General features: G+C 41.3%; 2 protein-coding genes across 2 annotated transcripts in view; both read left to right on the top strand.

Annotated features, from left to right (window-relative positions):
• Positions 1-16,654, top strand: part of LOC138374966 (zinc finger protein 616-like) — an 84,279-nt gene extending 67,625 nt beyond the window's left edge. The window contains exons 3-4 of the mRNA XM_069458197.1: positions 3,951-3,959; positions 16,619-16,654. Coding sequence (XP_069314298.1) covers positions 3,951-3,959; positions 16,619-16,654 — 45 coding nt within the window. The remainder of the gene's footprint in view (positions 1-3,950; positions 3,960-16,618) is intronic.
• A 262-nt stretch (positions 16,655-16,916) lies between these two features.
• Positions 16,917-18,077, top strand: LOC138374238 (zinc finger protein 415-like). Its single transcript, XM_069456948.1, has one exon. The coding sequence runs from the start codon at positions 16,917-16,919 to the stop codon at positions 18,075-18,077; it is 1,161 nt and encodes a 386-aa protein (XP_069313049.1).
• The last annotated feature ends 2,723 nt before the right edge of the window (positions 18,078-20,800 follow it).

The raw sequence follows: 20,800 nt of genomic DNA, 5'->3' as shown, positions 1-20,800 counted from the left end.
CGTCCTCAGCCTCCCAAAATGCTGGGATGACAGGTGTGAGCCACCACGCCCAGCCTCTTTTGCTACAGTTTCTATTTCAATATGGTTGAATATGTGAGCTCTGTACTTTGTACAGTTTGAGCATTCTGACTCCTGCGTGTCTAACGTGCAATTTCTTCTCCCACAGCAACCTACTAGGCCACTGCCTGTGCAAACCAACAAGAAAAGACCTGCCCTGAGCTCTGTTCCCACAGGTCAGCCACCTGTCAAAACACCTGAGACGAGATCATTCTTCCCTTCATGCCACAACAAAAGACTTGAACTGAGCGCCTCTGGACCAACCAAAGGACATGAGAGGGGATTCACTGACTCCCCCCACCCTGCTTTAAAGTGCTCCTCCCAGGACTCCACTGTCAGTGCCAGGCAGGCAGCCCGCATGCCTGAGGTTTTCTCCCATACTGTTCTCCAGCCTTCCATGAAGCCTCTTGCCCCAGGGCCTGTCTTTAAGCCCCAGGCACAAATCAAACGTCCCGATGTGTATTCAAAGCCCACACCACAGCCGGTCAGACAAGAGTGTGGCCAGGACTCCACACGGAGAATGCAGGAGTCAGGAAAGAAGCCAGGAAAGAGGCCAGCCCCCATGCGGACATTTCCAGGCCCCCAGAAGAAAGGGCGGCTCAGCTCCTTCCCGACTCCCCAGCTGGGAACTCATCGCCCAGACCTGGGGATTGTCCAGGCTCTCCAGCCTCCCTGCAGGACAAGTGGGCTTGGACCCAGCCAAACACCCAAGGTGACCACGAAGACAGCACCCACAAAGGAACCAACTATGCAGCCAAGGGCCTTCCTCCAGCCCTCGCCCGTCTCACCTTTCCTGAGCCCCACCCAGGACGGCACCGTCCTCCAGCCTCGACCGTCCAGTCGTGGTGCAGGCCAGCCCAACCGAGCCGCCGCCCTGCGATGCGACCAGGGGCGGCAGAGCTCCACGTTCAGAACGGCTCCCACATCCCATTCTCCCGGGAGGGCCACCCCCGCTGGTCAGAGCCCTGGCGTTTCAACAGTGTCTGAGGGTCGGGGTCCCCGTGGTTCAAGGAGCGTCCTGTATGAGGACCTTCTGTTTTCTTCCTCCTCTGAGGACAGTGATGGAGAGTGAGACCCCCATTGCACCCCCCAAGGCAGAGAAGACGTGGCCTCAAGCCCGCACGTCTTGCAAGTAGCTGGGAGCCTGCGAAGGGGCAGAGGCAGGGAGCAGCCGCGGCCCGGGCGCCAGCGCTTCCCCGCCTGTGGGGCGAGTGCAAATGGTGGAGTCCGGACTAGTATTGGGATCAATGACAGACACTGCCTATCACAATTGTGTCCATTTAAATTGTATCTAAAATAGAGCTTAGGAGACTGTCATCTGAATCCTTTGTAAATTAGACATAATTATGCGAGAAACTGAGTCAACATAAGGAAATGATATTACACTATAATGTCAATAGAAAGCTATGAAATTCATCTGTGAGAGTGAGCAAATGACTGAAATTTGGGCAGCTCTGGGCTGAGCTATGACTGTGGAAAGGCCTGTGTCTTTTAAACAGTGCACTTTTCTGGGTCTAGAAGTTTGGATTCTGAGGGAGCATTTTAGCAGGAAACTCCGTTAGCCTTGGGGAAATAGGGAATATTTTTTTTTTCTGGAGGAATTTGGTTTTATTGATGAATTCATTAAATATTTAAGAAACAGTTTATTGCCCTACCCTATGAATGGTTCCAGAGGACTTTAAAAGGGAATTACTCCATTGACTTTATAAAGCTGATTTAACACTGATTTCCACTGTGATAGAATGTCTCCATGAGCTCATGTAGGTGGGGATACCAGTATTATCAACACTGGAGTTATTTAGGGGATTAAATGAATTATGTAAAGCACTTAAATAATCAATGACATATGATAAGCACTATCCATGTTACTATTATTATCACACCACAAGAGAACAATTAGCTAATCTCAATTGTAAATGACATTTCAATTATGAGAGAATATTCTTTTAACCTTGTACATTTTGTTATTAAAGGTCATTGTAAAATTATGTTTGGTTCATTTCTTTCAATATTAATAAAATTTCTCTGAACTTCATTTAACATGCTTCTAGGTGTGTTGATTTTTTTTCCCTATCACCTCTGGCCAATTTCCTTCATCTTCAATCATCAAATTTTACTTACTTGAGTAAAGAGGACCTTGTCACATACAATGTCATCCACAGACCTGTAGGTTGTAAGAAATACAAACTCTTAGGCACAAACCACCCCTACTGAATCAGTATCTGTAGTTAAATAAGAGCCCTGCAAGTTAAATAAGGGCCCTGCGTGTTTCATATTTTGGGTAGAGTGTGATAAGCACGAAAATAGATGGATTCTCGATTGGCTACTCATTGGTATCACCTGGGGAACTTTAAAAACTATTCATGATTGAGTCCTACCCCCAGAGATATTAATTTATTAAGGACTATTGAGGCCTTGGTACAGTGATTGTTAAACACCCTGCAGTTATTTCAAACTTGCGACAAAGGTTCAGAAACACTGGAGGGAGAGGACAAGGATGATGCTTCACCTTCTCCCTTTTTCCACTTGGAAGGAAACACTGCCATGAGTCAAGAGAAAACATCTGGCTCTCTAGACAGTGGAGTTTCACTGACAGGAACAAAGCACATGTCTCCTTCCCCCCCCCCCCACCCCGGGAGGTTCTGTCTCAGAGAGATTCACTGTCTCTCCAGGACCTTGTCCCTAAAACACAATGGGATGGAAGTCTCCAGGCTGCCTCCTGGTTGAGGCCCCAAACCCACGAAAAGATCAAGGGCAGTAAAGAAAATCAGCTTGAACTACTTGTGTCCTTTAATGTGGTGATTTTTAAATACATGTTACACGAGAGCCATTTTTTTCAACCTTGGGCTACCCAATTTGCTGTGTCGAAGGAAAAGAGTTCGTTTGACACAGAAATTAAACACCAAGCACACCCACTGAGGGATGCAACGTGACAACATGACAGAAGACCTACAAGCTTCAGGGTCCTTGTGCATCTTCTTAGCTCCTTGTCCCCAGCCCTGCTCAGCAAGTTGGAGAATCCTTAGAGCATTTGGAATCGTGAGACCAGTGATCACCCCTTAAGGTTTGATAAAAGCAAATTTCAGGTTCCACAAAAACATTCTCATTCAGTTGGATCCAGAAATCTGTGCTTTCACTAGGTGTCTTATGTGGTTTTGAGGCAGATAATTGAGAGACAAGTTGAAGAAAATCTCATAAAGAAATCGTGAATTCCAGGCCCAGGCTGGTATGAATTTTGTTTGTCTGTGGCATGTTATTTCTACCGTCTTGCTGTTCTTTCCCTCATTTGTTGAGCCAGGTCAGTTTGACAAATCTGAAGAGAATAAGTTTGAAAGGGGATATTCATGCCCCTTTTCTATATTTTAAAAATTTTATTTATACATGTAAATATATTTATTAAAAACAAACAAACACTGTTTATTTATTTATTGAAGACAAAGGATTTATTCAGTGTGAAGATGTTAAATAGTTAGGATTTCCGGCTGTTCTTGGGAGAAGGGTGCCCTTCTTTGGTGCTTTCTGGAGCAATTGCTCCACCTGGGAAGGATAAGGACGGGCACTCCATTTTGGTGTTGTCCCACCCTTAATCCTATCCTGAGCAACTGTTACATCTGGGGAAGGAGGGAATGCTTAATGAATGTGAGAATTCCCCAGCCCAGGCATGATAGGATTTAGAAAGTGACCTAGAGTAACCTAAGGGTAATTATACCATTAGCTTGAATCTGCATTATGGTACCTCCCCTAACCCCTGTGGGCTCTCTTTGAGGGAGCCTGCATATGCAGATTTATGGGGATACCTGTTGATCATCTGATGACATCCCATGCCTTCTGAGATCCCTCCCCCAGACTGGGCTAACCCAAGAATTCACTGAGTGAGTGAGTCAGTCAGTGAGTCACGTTATGTCTCTCTGCTTGTGGAGACAGACCAGTTTTATTCTACAATAAAGAGCTGCTCTTGTGAGACTGCTTCCTGCCTGGGGTTACTCCATAGTATTGGCCCGCTGGTGATTTTTCCAAGATAATAGTCTGGACTTGACAGTTTGGTGTGTTTGGTCATTCTTCAGCCAAGAGCACACCAGGAACTGAGGGCAGACTGCCACCCTAACAGTAACATCTTCCCTGAAATGATACATCATATTCCATGATGATTAGCAAGGAATCACCTGTAGTGAAACATGTCAGGCTCATACATTTACAGAGCGGAATGTGTCTGTCTTCTGCTATCCCATACACTCTACCCTGAAGATTGTACAGTAGGTTGATTTGTGTGCATGTGGATTATCCAGGTGGTTCTTGCTCATCGGATTACTTCACCACCATGAGTGCATATTTTCCTCGTAAGTGAGGAATTGCTAAAAGGCACTGACACATGGCCATAAAACACATTACACTGCCATGGGTATCACCATATGCCTTACCTTTCATTTTTTTGGTTCAGTTTTCTCTTTGGGAGCTTGTTCACATCTCCCCCTAGTGGTGAGGCCTCAGGAACTGCAGATAAAATGTTAAATATGCTAAGTTTCCTATGTGAGCATGATCACATTTAAATTTATTGCCATTTCTCATGAATGAAACTTTCCACAAATAATGATGTTAGAGAAAAACATACTTCTCAGTACATGTGAACTCACGGATACTGCCATAAAATTATTGCTGGTAGAAATGAAGATATTTAAAATTTGATAATCAAGTTTTCCTTCCTCCAGGGTTCTTTTGAAGGAGAATAATAGCCTACGTGCCGTATACTCTTAGAACTATTGCAAAATTATTCTCTAGGGGAAAATAAATGCAAGTGCCTTTGTTCTCCATACGTAACAGAACATTCAGAAAGATAAAACAAAGACCTAAAATACATTACCACTTTAAAATAAAAAGTATGCTTTCAGAATGCACATAAAGTCAATTTGAAACTACACTCTATTTAGAAATTATTGACGTAACAATATTGTGATGTCAACAAAGTTTATCTCAAAAGTATTTCAGGTTAACTTATCTTCAGTGGAATAACATAAGTGTACCAAGTGTAAGGAAGAACTAATTAAAATTTACTTTAAAAAGTTATTGCTTTTTTAAAAGCAACAATTGGTGACGTAACTTCTTACTGGATTTAGGTTTCCATGCCTTGCACCTCAGGTGTTGTCCCTATGAAAGTCTCTGGAACTGAGCACAGGGTTGACTCCCTTTAGAGTAAATTGGGAATAGAAATGGAAAGGCTTTCCATTGAAACTGCACATTCTACCCACCCAGAGATTTGCATTTCACATTCTAGCTTGTATCCCCTTCACAGTCCATTCTGGGCTTTTTAATTGGTCACATTAATTTAAATGCAAGGACTTTTCCTTGATAGAATCACAACCCACGTGGATCCAGCCAGAGCGATCCCAGCTCTCAGTCCCCTGAGCTGCTTCAGCCTCCCTGTTAGGTCCTCCAACCTCCAAAGCCTTGCTAGGCGGAGGGACGCTCAGGCCCCGCCCACGACCCGCCAGGCCCCGCCCACCCACTCGCCCGCCGGTCCAGGCCTGGGCTGTCCTGCGCGCCGCTGTATTCTGTGGACCCGGAAGCGGATCGCTTGGAGTGATTGTAACGTGGCTGCGCGTGAGTTTCCTTTTTATCTATATTACGATTAAACCTGGGCTTCGCAGTCTTCTCGAGCTTCCGTACCTGGGATCTGGGGATTCGTGCAGACCGTTAATCCGCACACCATTCCCTTCACCCCAAGTAAATCAGGCGTCGCCCCGAGTGCGGGGGTCGCGTCCATTGGAAAAAATCAGTCAGAGGCTTTTCCTGTCCCCAGTCTTTCTGCCTTCAGGCCACGTAGACGCCTCCTTTCGCACCGTTTCTGTGCTTAAAACCCGTTACTGACCTCTCCGCCCTCCATGCAAGGTCCTCACCCCCGAGGTGGATTCAGGCTCTTCCGGTTCCCCAAGCCTCGCCCTTCTGGGCCCCTGGAGGGCAGCGCCGCAGTCCCGGTCCTGGAGAAGCCGCGTCCTCTCCCTGGTCCGGGGATTCTGCAGACCCCCTCCTCACCCACCTCTCCCTTCCTCCTTGGGTCGGGCCCTTCTGTTCCCCAGGGTTCTTAGCAGTCACCCCTTCCTCAGATTCCGCATTGGGGGAGGTGACCGTGGTCCTTTCTTGAGACAGCCAGTGTTGTTGCGTCCCAAATAACGCCCCACGGGGAAATGCTGCTCTTCTTGGAGTTGGACATCTTACTCCATTCCCCTCCCTTTGACTGCGTGGGCAAAGGGGATCAGGAGAGAGAGAGACTGAGAGGAAATAGAAAAACTGAGAATGCGAAGAAGAAAAGAATGCACAGTCGAGGATGGGTGAAGGATTTACAAAGAGACAGTAACAGTGAAAGAAGAATGTGGGAAAGTAGCAGGGGGAGAAGAGCTTGATCTCCCCAGAGATGAATTTCAACAAAATAAGGACAGGGCAGCAAAGGGGGAGGCATCTCAGACAGAGAGTGCGGGGGAGACAGCGGCATGGTGCTGGGACAACAAGAGGGGGCACCTGGTGACAAGGAGAGCAGAGGGGAACCACAGCGGGGACGAAGCCTAGGGACCTGGGGGTGGCAGAGAGTGGGAACAAGGGGGTGTGACAGGGAAGAGGGAGTTTACCAGGGAGAGCAGAGGGGGAGCAGAGACAGGGAAGAAAGAGGCAGAAATATGTGGAGATTGGGGACAATGAAAAGACTGGGGAAAAAGGAACAAGAGGTGAAACAAGTTTCCAGAATGGAGCAGGACAGGCAGAAGAGAAGGAATAGAGAGAGGGAGGAAGAGGAGAAAGAACAGAAGAGAAGGCCTGAAACTCAGGGGGAAAACACAGAAAAGAAGAGGAAAAAAAAGAGCTAGAGCAAGAAGGTGAGATTGAGAGATATGTACAGAATGAGGGAGGTATGTATCCAGTAATGGAAAAAGTGGGGGGACTCTGGGACCAGATGAGTGGTAAGATGATTGAATATGATGGTTAAGTTGTGACCTGTTGATTTCTCTCTATGTAATATAATAAACTGTTGTTTAAATGTTCAGATGAGAATGGGAATTGCCAACTTCCTCTTTCCAAAGTTGGTGCATTTTATAATTATGGCAGCAGAGGTTAGTTTCCACCTGTAAACCATATTCAGCCAGAGGAAAGTGACTTTACTCATTCAGTCGTGGGTAATCTCTTCCCTTTTCCTGGAATGGGGTAGGGTATGGGGAGTGAAGTGGGGAAGAAGTGATGGAGACTCTTACCACAGGGTGCCTTAAAAAAACATTTTTTTTTTTTTTTTTGGTAGAAGTAGGGGTCTTGCTCTGTTGCCCAGGCTGGCCTTGAACTCCTGGCTTCATGCAATTCTCCCACTTTAGCCTCTCAAAGTGCTGGGATTACAGGCATGAGCCCACGTGGTGCCTTTCAAAAGGATCATTGAAAATGCTTTTGTGTCCTTTTTGTAATGGATTTCCTTTCTTTTCTAGTTCTTTTTGATTTCACTAATTGTTTTTTGAAGCTTGACATGATATTTAGTTTATTCAATTTATATTTTTCTATATATAATTACTTCTGAAATTGGGTTGGTAGTACCCTGTAATCAGCTTACATCATTGTTTTCAAAATTACATATTTTCATATGTTTTTCTTTGACCCTAGAATTCATTAGTTGTTTTTTTTTTAGAATTTCAAAATTGTTTCTCTTTGAAATAAATTGTGTCTAGTTTATTTATTTATTTTTCCTTCTATTCTTTCCATGATGACATTTTTTTTTTTTTAAAGACATAGGGTCTGGTTCTGTTGCCCAGGCTGGAAAATGATATAATCATAGCTCACTGCAGCCTCCAACTCCTAGGAGCAACATCTCGACTAAAAATAGAAAGAAATTAGCTGAACAACTAAAAATATATATATATATAAAATTCCCGGGGAATGGTGGCGCATGCCTGTAGTCCCAGCTACCCGGGAGGCTGAGGCAAGAAGGATCACTTGAGCCCAGGGTTTGAGGTTGCTGTGAGCTAGGCTGATGCCACGGCACTCTAGCCCGGGCAACAGAGCAAGACTCTGCCTCAAAAAAAAAAAAAAAAAAAAGGATGTCCCACTAACCTTCAAAAGTCTATTTGATTTAATTTTCTTGTCGCCTCCCTGATCACTTTACACTTTCCTCTTCTGGTGTGTCCTGAACTCCGTGTTCTCTGACTGTGGGAGTGACCCACCACTTAGTCCTTGAACCTCTTCTCATCTCAGTCCACACCCACTGCCTTTCCTTCTCATGTCATCTCTGGTATAAACCCCAGTGACATGTCAACATTTCCCTTGCAGACCTCTCCCCTGAACTGTGGAATCCTGTGTCCAGTTGTGTCCTCAGCTCTCTGCTGGGCGGTCTAACAGGCGTCTCCCCCTTTGTATGTCCAAAAGGGACTTTCTGAACTCCCCCAAACGTGTTCTCCTCTAGTCCCCACATCTCAGGTGAGAGTGACCCTGTACTTCCTGGGGCTTAGCTGAACTTATCAGCATGTATTTAAATATTTAAGATCATTACATTATTTGTAAGTGTTGTAGTTTGTCCTATAAATAAAAAATCACATATTCACTTGATATGGATGAGGGTATACATAGTTTCCAAAATTCTCTTGAGATGTGGGAGAGAACTATTTGCAGACCTGGGCCCTCCCTGCTCTGCTTCCCCAGGACCTTCCTGGCCTCACCTCCTGCTTGTGTCGTCCGCACTCTGCTCCAGCCACACAAGCCTCTTTCCTTTTCCCGGGGCCACGGTGGCTCCTTCCTTGGGGCTTCCACATGGGCTGTCTGTCTGCCTGGAACTCTCTGTTCCCTCCCCTGCAGGGTTCATTGTTCTGATATCCCCTTCTCAGTGGAGGCTTCTCCAACTTCCCCCAGTTTAAGATTCCAGCCACATCCTCCACCCCCTCCACTGGTCCATATTGCCTGATCTGCATGTTTCTTTTTGTTCCTTTGCTGTTCACTGTCTAGATACTGTTGGCAACACGTCCCCAAGGGGACAAGAGCAGAGGGAAATGTCCTGGGCCTGTCCCTCTGAGCAGAGCTCACCTCTGGCTCCACATTAGGGTGCTAAGGCATTGCAGATGCATGTCTTGTGCCCCCTTTGCAGAGATTCCCATTCACATAGTCACGTTGGGACCCTGCTTCAATAATATTTACAGTGCCCCAAGTGATTCCAGTCTGTATCCAGCGTTGAGTGTCAAGGCTCAATTTCTTTTATTTCTATGGGCTGAGATCGCTTGTGATCCATGCAGGGGTGAGGGGCGCTGTGCCCTGCATCAGGTTTGGTCAGGGCCATACCTGTGCCCTGGGAGGGAGCTCAGCCCAGCCCAGCTCCCCACTGCTGCAGCGTGAGTGTGGGCTTCACCAGGAGGGGAGTGAGTTCTGCACAAAGGGCTCAAAAACTCACTTGTTGGTCTTCCTGTAGGAGTTTTTAACTTTGCATCCTCCTGGTGCAGTGGGTAGTAGGGGACCGTCTTTCTGCAGGGTGAGATCTGTCTTTGTGTGTGGTGTAGCGCAGGAAGGGGGTGTGTGGTTTCTAAGCTTTAAACCTTCTATTTTTGACATTCAGGATTGATGTCTAAAGACTCATCATACGTGAAGACGAAGCCCAGAAGAGGAGGAAGAGGAAAGAAAAAGAGTCAGGAATGGCTCTTGATCAGGTAAAGTGATACTGTGGGTGGATTGTTCTGTGTCTCCCTCCTTTTTGAAGTGCCGGGCATTGGAGTTGCTAAAATTCTCTGACTCTGACGCATCCTGCCTCATGTCTTTGAGTGCACTCAACCATGCCTTGCCTCAGTCCTTCTCATCTCCACTTAGATTCACCATGACCTGGTGAGGAGGCTCCACTGGGCATCGTCCTGGGAGGGGCTTCACACCCAGACGTGGATTGGAGACAGGATGTGGTCCCCATGGTGTCAGTGCTGTTGGGCAGCAGGGACTGTTAAAAGGATCACATCTGGATGCACTGTCAGCTCTCTGTAGACCAGGATTAGAGAAGCTGCCTGTGGAAGTCACGTATTAATGTGCATAATTACCTGCTAAATTCTGGAAAAGGAAACCAATTATATTGCAAGCCTTATTTTGTTATTCTTGACTCCAGGCTCTCAATGACTTGGAATGGAATGGAAAGTTGAAATAGAGATGTCAGCGATAGAAGATGCTTTCATCATTTATTTTAAAATCTGAAATTAATATAAATATCTAACTGCAGGATATTTTTTAAACCATTCTCAGCACTTCCCACCATGGCACTGGTGTTTCTGCAGAGACTCTTGTGCTGCAGGTTTTTTAAGTAAAAATGGTTATAATTTTCCTCAGAAATCAGAGCAGAATGTCTTTGTCATTACAGAGGATGGAGCTGTATTCTCATTCTACCTATTGTTAAGTGTTAGGTTTCCTTCATTTTTAAGTGCACATGGTGTATGTATTTGTTTTATAGTAAAACTGCAAACAGTGACGCACTCAGGTGCTAAGATGTAAAGCGTCCACTTTCATGTCCAACCTTGCACCCTCCCTCACGTGTTAGTGGGGAATCACTGTTGTCAGTTCTGTTGCAAGGATCGCCACAAGCCTTATACAAATGTATTTGTACATTGTTATGAGATTTTAGAAAAAACTCTTCATTGTCTGTTTCGTTGTGATATTAATATTTTATCCTGCCAGTTTTGAAAAGTTGCATGTTTTCATGTTACAAAACATAATAGCTTGCTTTTTTATATCCTCCTTGGTGTGTTTTCTGAATAAAGACAGGTGGGTCTTTCCTTTTCCCACTGTTGCAAAGAATGCCACACTGCCTGCCTCTGAGCATACTGACTTCACAGCAGATATCTCAGAGGGTCATCCAAGTTAGGCAATTGAAAAAGTGTTGCTTCTACTAGCAGGATTCATTTCCTATTTTCTTAGATCTGGCAAGATTTCCTCTTTAAGCCCAGCTGCAAAGATACCCTGTCACACCAAGACCATGTGAGATTTTCCACTCATTTAAGTAAAATTTAGTACTGTGTTCTTTTTATATTTGGGAAAAAATAGTAACCCTTTTTATTTACATTTTCTAGTTCCTTGGGAATCTGAGTAGATTTCATTAGTTTGTGGACATGTATATGTAAAATGGATTTTAATACTTTACTCATTATGTATGCATTTTAAGAGCTATTTTATATTCTGTAGTTTAATTCTTTATACACTGGTGTCTTTTTTGATTTGTACTTTTTTTTAAATGTAAAATAGAAGTCTTTCTCCTGTCCCCTTTTTTCATTTGTTTGTTCCATCTTGCTTGGACAGGTCTTGCTTAGTGCATGATTACAAAATACTGTTTCAGTGAGATATATTTTTATTGTTTAAAATTTTGTTTACATCTATAATTAATTTGGATTTTTATGTAATCTTTTAGGTATTTCATTTGATTCAATTTAAAGTTTTAGGTAATATATATCATAAGCGGTTCATATGCAGTTCGGTAAACTCCATATTCTTTTTCTTTTCAAAATTACATTGGTTTTCCTTTGGCAGAATGCAGTCAGGTTTTATTGAAATTCAGCTGTTTCTTTTATGTTTATAATGGCTCTTATTATCTACAGTTATATAAGTCTTGACATCACAACATCTTGCAATAAGAATTGGGTATGTGAGTCTTTGATCACGTATTTCAGTAAAGTTCTTTTATTTGTTTTACAGTAAAATAGTCTTAGGCATATTTACATTATTGTGCAGCATATTTCTAGAGCTTTTTCATCTCGCAAAACTGAAATTCTGTGCCTACTAACAACATTATAATTTTCCCTTTTAGACCATTAAATCATTCAGACCATAGATGCAGGTCTAGTGGTGACCAACTCCCTCACCTTTCATTTATCTGAGGAAGACCTAGTTTCTCCATCTCTTTGAACAGCAGTTTTCCCAGTATGGTATTTTTAGTTTCCAGTTGTTTTCTTTCAGCACTTTGAATATATCATTTCACTCCCTTGTGGCTGCAAGGTTTCTACTGGGAAATCTCTTGGTAATATCACAGAAGCTTCCTCTTGGGTGACACGTAGCTTTTCTCTTGTTGTTAGGATTCTTTCTTTTTCTCTGAATTTTGACAGTTTTATTATGATGTTGTTTGTTGTAGGTGTCTCAGAGTTATCCTAGTTGGATATCTTTAAGCTCTTGAATTTATATGTTCATGTATCTTCTGAAATTTGGGAAGATTTGGGCCAATTATTTCTTCAAACAGGCTCTGTGTCACCTTCTTTTGGGACTTTAACAATGTGTAGGATGTTGCCCTTGATGGTATCTTGTTAGTCCCTTAGGCTCTCTTCATTTTTCTTGATTCTTGTTTTCTTCTAGTACTTTTCCTCTTCACTAACTCTTTGCTTGGTTAGGTCTGATTTTGAACCCCTCTATTGAGTTTTTCAATTCAGTTATTGTATTTTTAGCTCAAGAATGTCTGTGTAGTTCTTCTTCATAGTTTTTGTCTCTGTTGATATTGTCATTTTGTTTGTGCATTGGTTTCACGATTTCCTAACGTTGTCTATGCTATCTTATAATTCATTGAGCATCATTATGACTCTTACTTTGAATTTTAGGTCTGATTATTTATAAATTTCTGTCTCTTTAATGTCAGTTTGTGGTGATTTAATTTGTCCCTTTGTATCAGGTGTGTTTTCTTTTCTCTTTGTATGTCTTGTTATCTTCTGTTAGTACTTCAGCAGTTCAAAAACCAGCCGGCTCTCCCTGTGTTTGGTGTCTGACTTCCTTCAGGAAGGACACTCTCCAATCATCGTGGCTCAAGATTCTTGAGACCTCTTAAGCTATGTGTCCTTTCTAGACTTTTGCTTATAATCTGCTAACTGAAGTTTATTTAGGTGTGTGGATATGTGATGTGCGTGCATGAGTGCGTTGATGGGCCAAGCCCATGGTTTATATCAAAGAGACATGATTTGCAATAAGTTTTATATTTTGTAATAATTGAAATTATGTTAAATATTTTCTGTGGTCTTTTGTTTTGTTTTGCTTTTTCGAGACAGGGTCTTGCTCTCTTGCCCAGGCTAGACTGCAGTGGTATGATCATATCACACTACAACCTCAAATTCCTGGGCTCAATCCATCCTTCTGCCTTAGCCTCCTAAGTAGCTGGGACTTCAGATCTTGAGTGCCACCGTGCCTGGCTAATTTTTCTATTTGTAGAGATGGGGTCTCACCATCTTGCTCAGGCTGGTCAAACTCCTGGCCTCAAGTGATCCTCTTGCCATGGCCTCCCAAAGTGCAAGGATTACAGGTGTGAACCAATGCACCTGGCTTTCTTTTTTTTTTTTTAATTTATCTTTTTTTTGTCCATGGTCTTAAATGTGTTCTAAACGATCATATTAACCAGTTAATTGTATTAAGAATAGTAACATATTATGTGCATACCAGTGTGTCTATACATTGATCTTTTATGATGTTCCATGTTCTTACCCTTGGACTTGTTTCACATTTTCTCCGTTAGATAAACCTCTGCCAATTTACTTTGATTCTGTATCTGTGATTTTTAACTCATTGTTTCCTTATGTTCTTTTTTTTTTTTTTTGACAGAGTCTCACTCTGTTGCCTAGGCTAGAGTGCCGTGGCATCAGCCTAGCTCAGAACAACCTCAAACTCATGGGCTGAAGCAATCCTTCTGCCTCAGCCTCCCAAGTAGCTGGAACTACAAGCATACACCACCATACCGGGCTAATTGTTTTTCTATATATTTTTAGTTGTCCAGCTAATTTCTTTCTATTTTTAGTAGAGACGGGGTCTCGCTCTTGCTCAGGCTGGTCTCAAACTCCTGAGCTCAAGTGATCCACCTGCCTTGGCCTCCCAGAGTGCTAGGATTACAGGTGTGAGCCACCGCGGCCGGCCCTTATGTTCTAATCTGAATCCCAGACACCTGGGTTCAGGTGCTTGCTCTGCTATTTTTAGCTCTTTGATTTGTGGCCAGTTTTTTAGAGCGTCTGTGATGGGAGTTGTCTTTTATTATAAATCTTTCTATCATGGGCTAGGATCTATTTTAATGAGGTAGTCATACATGTAAAGCATTCAGAGTAGTGTTTTGCACATGGGAAATGTTAAAAAATTTTAGTCATTGCTGTTGCTGTTAGCATTAGAATTGTTAGATTCTCACTTCACTTTCTTTAAAGCCACTGTGGATTTTGTCATCTCTGAAGACACCACTTGTATTCTAGCTCATCTAGATACTAATTATCTCTTGGTGTGTTAGCCATACTAGCTAACATTTCTATGGAGATCACCCTGTGTTTACGTTTTATTTGTTTATTTCTTGTATTGTCCACAAAACTGAGAAATTCACACTGACTTAGAGGATATCATAATCTCTTATGGAAAAGTACAATAAAATGCATTTAGAGAGAGAAAACTTGCTCAAAAGTACCTTAACCTGGATTTGTCAGAACACTGACTCCAATCTAGTTAATACTTAATTTCGCTCCTCTCCTCATTTTGTGTGAAGATGATATCTCTCTCCATAATACCTTGGTGAAATGTGTTTTCCATTTTAGGAACACTTGACATTCAGGGATGTGGCCATAAAATTCTCTCAGGAGGAGTGGGAATGCCTGGACCCTGCTCAGAGGGCTTTGTACAGGGACGTGATGTTGGAGAACTACAGGAACCTGGTCTCCCTGGGTGAGGATAACTTGTCTCCAGAAGTCGGGATCTGCTTTTATGTGTCTTTGCATTTAATCTCCTATGCCTCCTGGAAGCCCCTGCATTGCTTGGCTGAGATTGAAGCCTTGTTGACTCAGGAATGGAAAGCTCTGTAACGCAGCATCTGGACTTTAAGCATCCCCCTTCTTCAGATGTTCTGCTCCATTCATGATACTGCAATGGTGAGGTGATTTCAGAGGTGAAACACATAAAACTTAGAGCAATCTTTTAACACACCCAATTCCCTATTTTCTACCCCTGTGTTTTTGATTCAGTAGTTCTTGGAACAGATCAAAGTATCTGCATTTTGCAGTGTGCCCTCAGCTTTCAGGAGGAGGCAAGTAATGGATGAATTGTGAAATATTTTCCTAGATTTCCTTGTAATGTCTTCTATTTTCACATAAATATAGGGTTGGGATTCTGGGAAAGCCAGAGTACATTATGTTCCTTTCATTTTATGAGCAGGATATTCTTTTCCTGGCCTGAATCTTATCTCCATTTTGGCAACAGAGGAAAAGCCCTGGTCTGTGGAGAGCCAAGTGAAAATAGCAAGGAAACCAAAGCAGTGGGAACATATCGAAGGTGCAATCACAGGTAAGCGCTCTGATGGACATAGTGGATGCCGCGCCATTAAATAGTGTTTTGGAATCCCTCACCAAGTGGGAGGAATAATGTGAGAAAACAAAAGTGTATATCCTGTGAACTCTCAAAGGAAATTTTAAACATTTCCCACTTACTCTGTTCTTCAGACATGCAAAAATTTATCCATTCACCCTCCAGTGATGCTGCAGCTCGGAGACAAATAGAAATTCCTTATTACGGACAACATTCTTGTCATGTGGCTTCTACGAACTCTCTGGTTCCTTTACTCTGAGAGGTCCGGGGGAGCTGTTTCACAAAGGGCTCCTCCCTTGGGTCTCTTCTGTACTTGATTCCATTTGATGCTTGATTCACTTTCCATGTAGATCAGAGCAGAGGCCTCCATAGCCCTGACGCCTGGAGCTATCCATGTTCCATCCCATTTCATGCACCTGTAAGACCCAGTCAGGAAATGGGACACATTGGCTGCTCCTCCGTTGTGTCTGGGGCCCCAGAAACTGCTTGGTGCTGTCTCAAGCCCTCTCTGCCTGTTGAGTTCATCAGCCATTTCTTTCTTCTGTTTTTACCATAGTTCATGGGTGTGTGGAACACAGGAGTTGGATTTTCTGAGATTGTTATTCAGCACAACTGTGCCTTTAATGGCACAAAATGCCTGTTTTGTGTTGGTATAGTTAAATTTTATTTTAGGTATTTAGAAAAATATTGTATTGTTAACATTGTTTTATTTATCTTTGCTTATTTTCTCAGTGCTATTATGTTTTATAATTCAGAATTTCCATTTATTTAGGTTATCCTTACATAAGTTTGTTGTGGATATTTTACCAATACAGTATAATGTATGGTCCTTTAACATTTATTCATGCACGGTAAATATACTGTAAGCATGTATAATGTATTTTTTCCTCTTCATTTATGAGACAGTGATGTGTTTTCTGCAATTTTTTTTTTTTTTTTGTATTTTATGGTTGTGGTGGAAAAATACTATTTATTTCAGGCTTGCGTACGTTCATGCAATATGAATGTTTGGTCTTTATGTTGGAAACTAGGCTTCCGTAGAATTAACTTGAATTACATGTAATGATACTTTGTTTATTAAATAATTGTATTCCATTTGTGTTCCTGAATGGTAAGATCATGGTTAGGAAGTTTAGTATTAGTACTGCTTTTTGTGTAATATTATACATTTCAATATTAAATATTTATTTATCATCTCTAGTTAATAGGAAACCTGTGGATCTTTATATCTTATAGATATCACTCCTAAATGTGTGGGCAAGGAATTACCCCCAACAGGGAAAAGTAGTAGAGAAGTATTCCACACAGTGATGTTGGAAAGACATGAAAGCCATCCCATTGGAGATTTTTGCTTCAGAGAAATTCAGAAAAATATCCATGACTTTGAATTTCAGTGGCGAGATGATGAAGAAAATTACAATGCTGTGCTTTTGACAAAGAAAGAAAATTTTACTGGTAGTAGAAAACAATGTGATAGAAGGGATGCTGGAAACAAGGTTATTAAAAATCAGCTTGGATCAAGCTTTCAGTCACATACACCTGAACTGCATGTATTTCAAGATGAAGAGAAAATTTGTAATCAAATTGAGATGTCTGTCAACAGTGGTTCCTCGGGTTCAACATCCGAAAGGATTTCTTGTAGGCTAAAAACCCATATTTTTAATCAATATGGGCATGATGTCTTCTATTCTTCATTATTCACACAAAACCAGAAAGCAGACCGTAGAGAAAAGCCTTACAATTACAACGAGTGTGGCAAATCCTTCAGTTATGGCTCACACTTCAGTACACATCAGACCATTCATTCTGGAGAGGAACAATATAAATGTGATGTATGCGGTAAGGTCTTTAATCATAAATCAAACTTTGCACGTCATCATAGAGTGCATACTGGAGAAAAACCATATAAATGTAAGGAATGTGACAAAGTGTTCAGTCGTTATTCACACCTTAAAAGTCACTGGAGAATTCACACTGGAGAGAAACCTTACAAATGTAAGCAATGTGACAAAGTTTTCAGTCGTGATTCACACCTTTCACAACACTGGAGAACTCATACTGGAGAGAAACCTTACAAATGTAACGAGTGTGGGAAAGCCTTTAGTACACGGTCCACACTTACGAACCATCAGCTAATCCATAGTGGAGAGAAACCTTACAAATGTAATGAATGTGACAAAATCTTCAGTCAAGCAGCAAATCTTGCTAATCATCGGAGAATTCATAACGCAGAGAATCCTTACAAGTGTAATGAATGTGGCAAGGTCTTTAGTCAGCCTGCAAATCTTGCAAGTCATCAGAGAATTCATACTGGAGAGAAACCGTACAAGTGTAATGAATGTGGCAAAGTGTTCAGTCATCCCACAACCCTTGCAAATCATTGGAGAATTCACACCGGAGAGAAACCATATAAGTGTAACGAATGTGGCAAAGTATTCAGTAGAACTGCAACTCTTGCAAATCATCGGAGAATTCATACTGGAGAGAAACCTTACAAATGTAACATATGTGGCAAGGTCTTCAGTCAAGCTTCACACCTTGGAAAACATTGGAGAATTCATACTGGAGAGAAACCTTACAAATGTAATAAATGTGGCAAGGGCTTTACTCAAACTTCACATCTCACGTTACATCACAGAATTCATACTGGAGAGAAACCTTACAAATGTAATGAGTGTGGCAAAGCCTTTAGTGTGCATTCAAACCTCACTAGACATCAGATAATCCATGTTGGAGAGACACCTTTGTAATGAGCGTGGTAAATTCTTCAGTCACAATTCACTCCTTGCACAACATCAGAGAATTCATTTTTAAAATACTCCTTACAAATGCAATGAGTATAGCAAACTCTTCAACATGAGAGTTTGAGTATAGCAAAGTCTTCAACATGAGAGTTTGTCAAGCATTAATTGACATTACAGCATCCATATTAAGGATGTATTGTAGAACTAATGCATGTTGTGAACCATTTATACTGGTTTCACAATTCAGTAGACAATAAAGTATACATCTCTGATGAAACCATACAATTGTAAGATGCATTCTGAGGTTATTACCCACATATGAAAACTGTAGACCATCACAGGATTTATGTGAGGAGTAATTCAGCGTCATGATTAATCTTTCAGATTACATACTGCAGAACAGTTATAAGTCAAAATATGTTACAATCTGAGATATATATATCAAAGGTACCAGGAATTTTGGAAATGGCCAGTTTTCTTTGGGTTATATTCAGTTATTTGAGGTTTATTAAAAAGGGCACATTACTGTTTATGACTTTCATCCTGAACTTGAAATGTGTTTATGTTGTACATTCTTACATACCTTTGATGGTGGTCTCTGGACAAGACATTAATAAGATGAATGGACTGACTTCATTAGATGACGATCATTTCTATCTAAGTTCTTTGAAGAAAGACTCTGCCCTTTATAATTAAATGTCTGAATTAGCATTTGGAGAGGCTGAAAATAAGGTGAGACTATAATTGTCATTCATCATGCTCATTGTTTTCAGGGTGCCTTTCTCCTGACTGGAGGGCACTGTGGGATAAAAGGAAAAAGCTGCTTTACAAACTGACCCATAAATAGAGCAGGCCAAGACCTTAGGACATGAAGACTTTATGGGAGGAGGTTAATAGATTATTAGGGACTGATTGTGTGGTACAAATAATGCAGGGGAAATGATGGCCACCTGAGGAAATATTAGTGTTATTTTTAAAATTGAAAAGAACACTTGTCAGAGCAGAGAGTTTAATCAAAAGTACCAGTATAGTACACCTCTTGAATAGGATTCACATTTTTCTCCTGACATTACATTTTGCTATTAGTTGATTCTGAATGTGCTATAGGTCTCATTTTAATTAATGGAATTTAATCTTTTTTATATAACTGTGAATCACATTATTTTTACGAACATAATTTTATCCCACTTTAGTAGCATTCTTTGTAACGAGCAATAACAATGCATCATTAGGCTCTTAAGACTGAAGGATCTAGAACAATTTTTTTTCTTGGTATACTCAAACAATATACAATTTTGGAAACATAATTATACTTTGTGTTTGAGTTTTCTCTGCACTCTGCCCTATATTACTTATGTGTATATAATGAAAACCTCCTAGCCCTGCAACTTGAGAATGTTATACTCTAAAAGCTGCATTGCTGTTGGTGAATATGCACTGTATTCTATGTGCCTCTTTCTTCTGTAGCAAATAAGACTCATGGCATATATCACTTTTTACATGAAGTCAAAATAGGTATTTAGTAAAAATATATGAACTAAATTGTAGGGAATAAAAATGTAAATAACACCATCCTTTTTTTTTGTCCTTAGGGTGCTCATGGATATAATTTGAAAAGATTAATGTTCATGACTTTTCTCTTAAAAATGAACATACTCAATGGGAATATTGTTTCATTTGGGTGGGTAAACAAGAAAAGCTCATGTGTTCACTCTCATAACATTTTTGGTAAGTCAAACTTGTGACTAGTCCACTAGAACTTGATTGAAGTCTGCCTAAAAGTTTGGTTTGAATATTGAGAATGAAGATGCAGTACACAGAAGTGTTATGAGAATGTTTTACATACGGTGGCTTTCTGGGGAGCATAGTAGGCTTCCCAAGCTAGTCCAAAAATGGCTGGAGAGAACAGGAATAGGTGACTGGCTTAAGTTGTTATGGTTGTTACAGGGTGCGGTTGGGGTGGTGGTACCCACATGTGCTTTGAACTTATAGCTGGTGCCATAGGAGGGAGCACTAAACCATTATTATCAGCTTGTCCAGATGGATGTAATAGGAAGAGGGTGTGTAGAAGTGTAAAGGGCATTAGTAGTCAAACATGAGAAATGTAGACTGATTCTTCCCTGAAATACAGAATGTTTATTCTTGGAAACTCCTGCCTTTTTGGTTTCAAAGGTCCCCAGTTTTCTTTATGGGATTAACTACATTCATTTTCCTGCTGCACACATAGGTACCACTAGACCATGTGATTATTGCAAATGTCTGTGAAATAATATTTAGTTAAGTTGCCTAAGATATTTTTATGTTACTTCAATGAAAATTGATGTGTGGAAAGGTATAAGTATGATTAAGCAACTTTTCTAGAAAGGTATATTCTCAAAGGCAATAGAAATGTCATTTTCAGTTTATTGAAGAAATATGTACTATGGTTCATGTTCAACTGTATTAAAATGACTTTTTGTTTTTGTATATGATTTTTACTTATAATTTTTTTCCTTCCTTGTATTCTAATCCAGCTTATTTGTCTAATAACTGTCTTTGCTGTATGCATTGCTTCTCAACAAGAGCATTGGCATTCACCATCTGAGTCTTATTGATGGCATAGTTGCATGAACTCATGTTCCCCGAATAGTATTGTTCATGAAGCCCCTACACTTAAGGCTAGAACTAATTCAGTCCTTGTTTTTGTCATCATAATGGGTCAGCCATGTAATTAAAGGAATGTGTTGTTT

Source organism: Eulemur rufifrons, chromosome 24 (assembly GCF_041146395.1).
Source record: "Eulemur rufifrons isolate Redbay chromosome 24, OSU_ERuf_1, whole genome shotgun sequence".
Lineage (NCBI taxonomy): Eukaryota > Metazoa > Chordata > Mammalia > Primates > Lemuridae > Eulemur > Eulemur rufifrons.
This window is presented reverse-complemented; position numbering and strand designations above follow the sequence as displayed.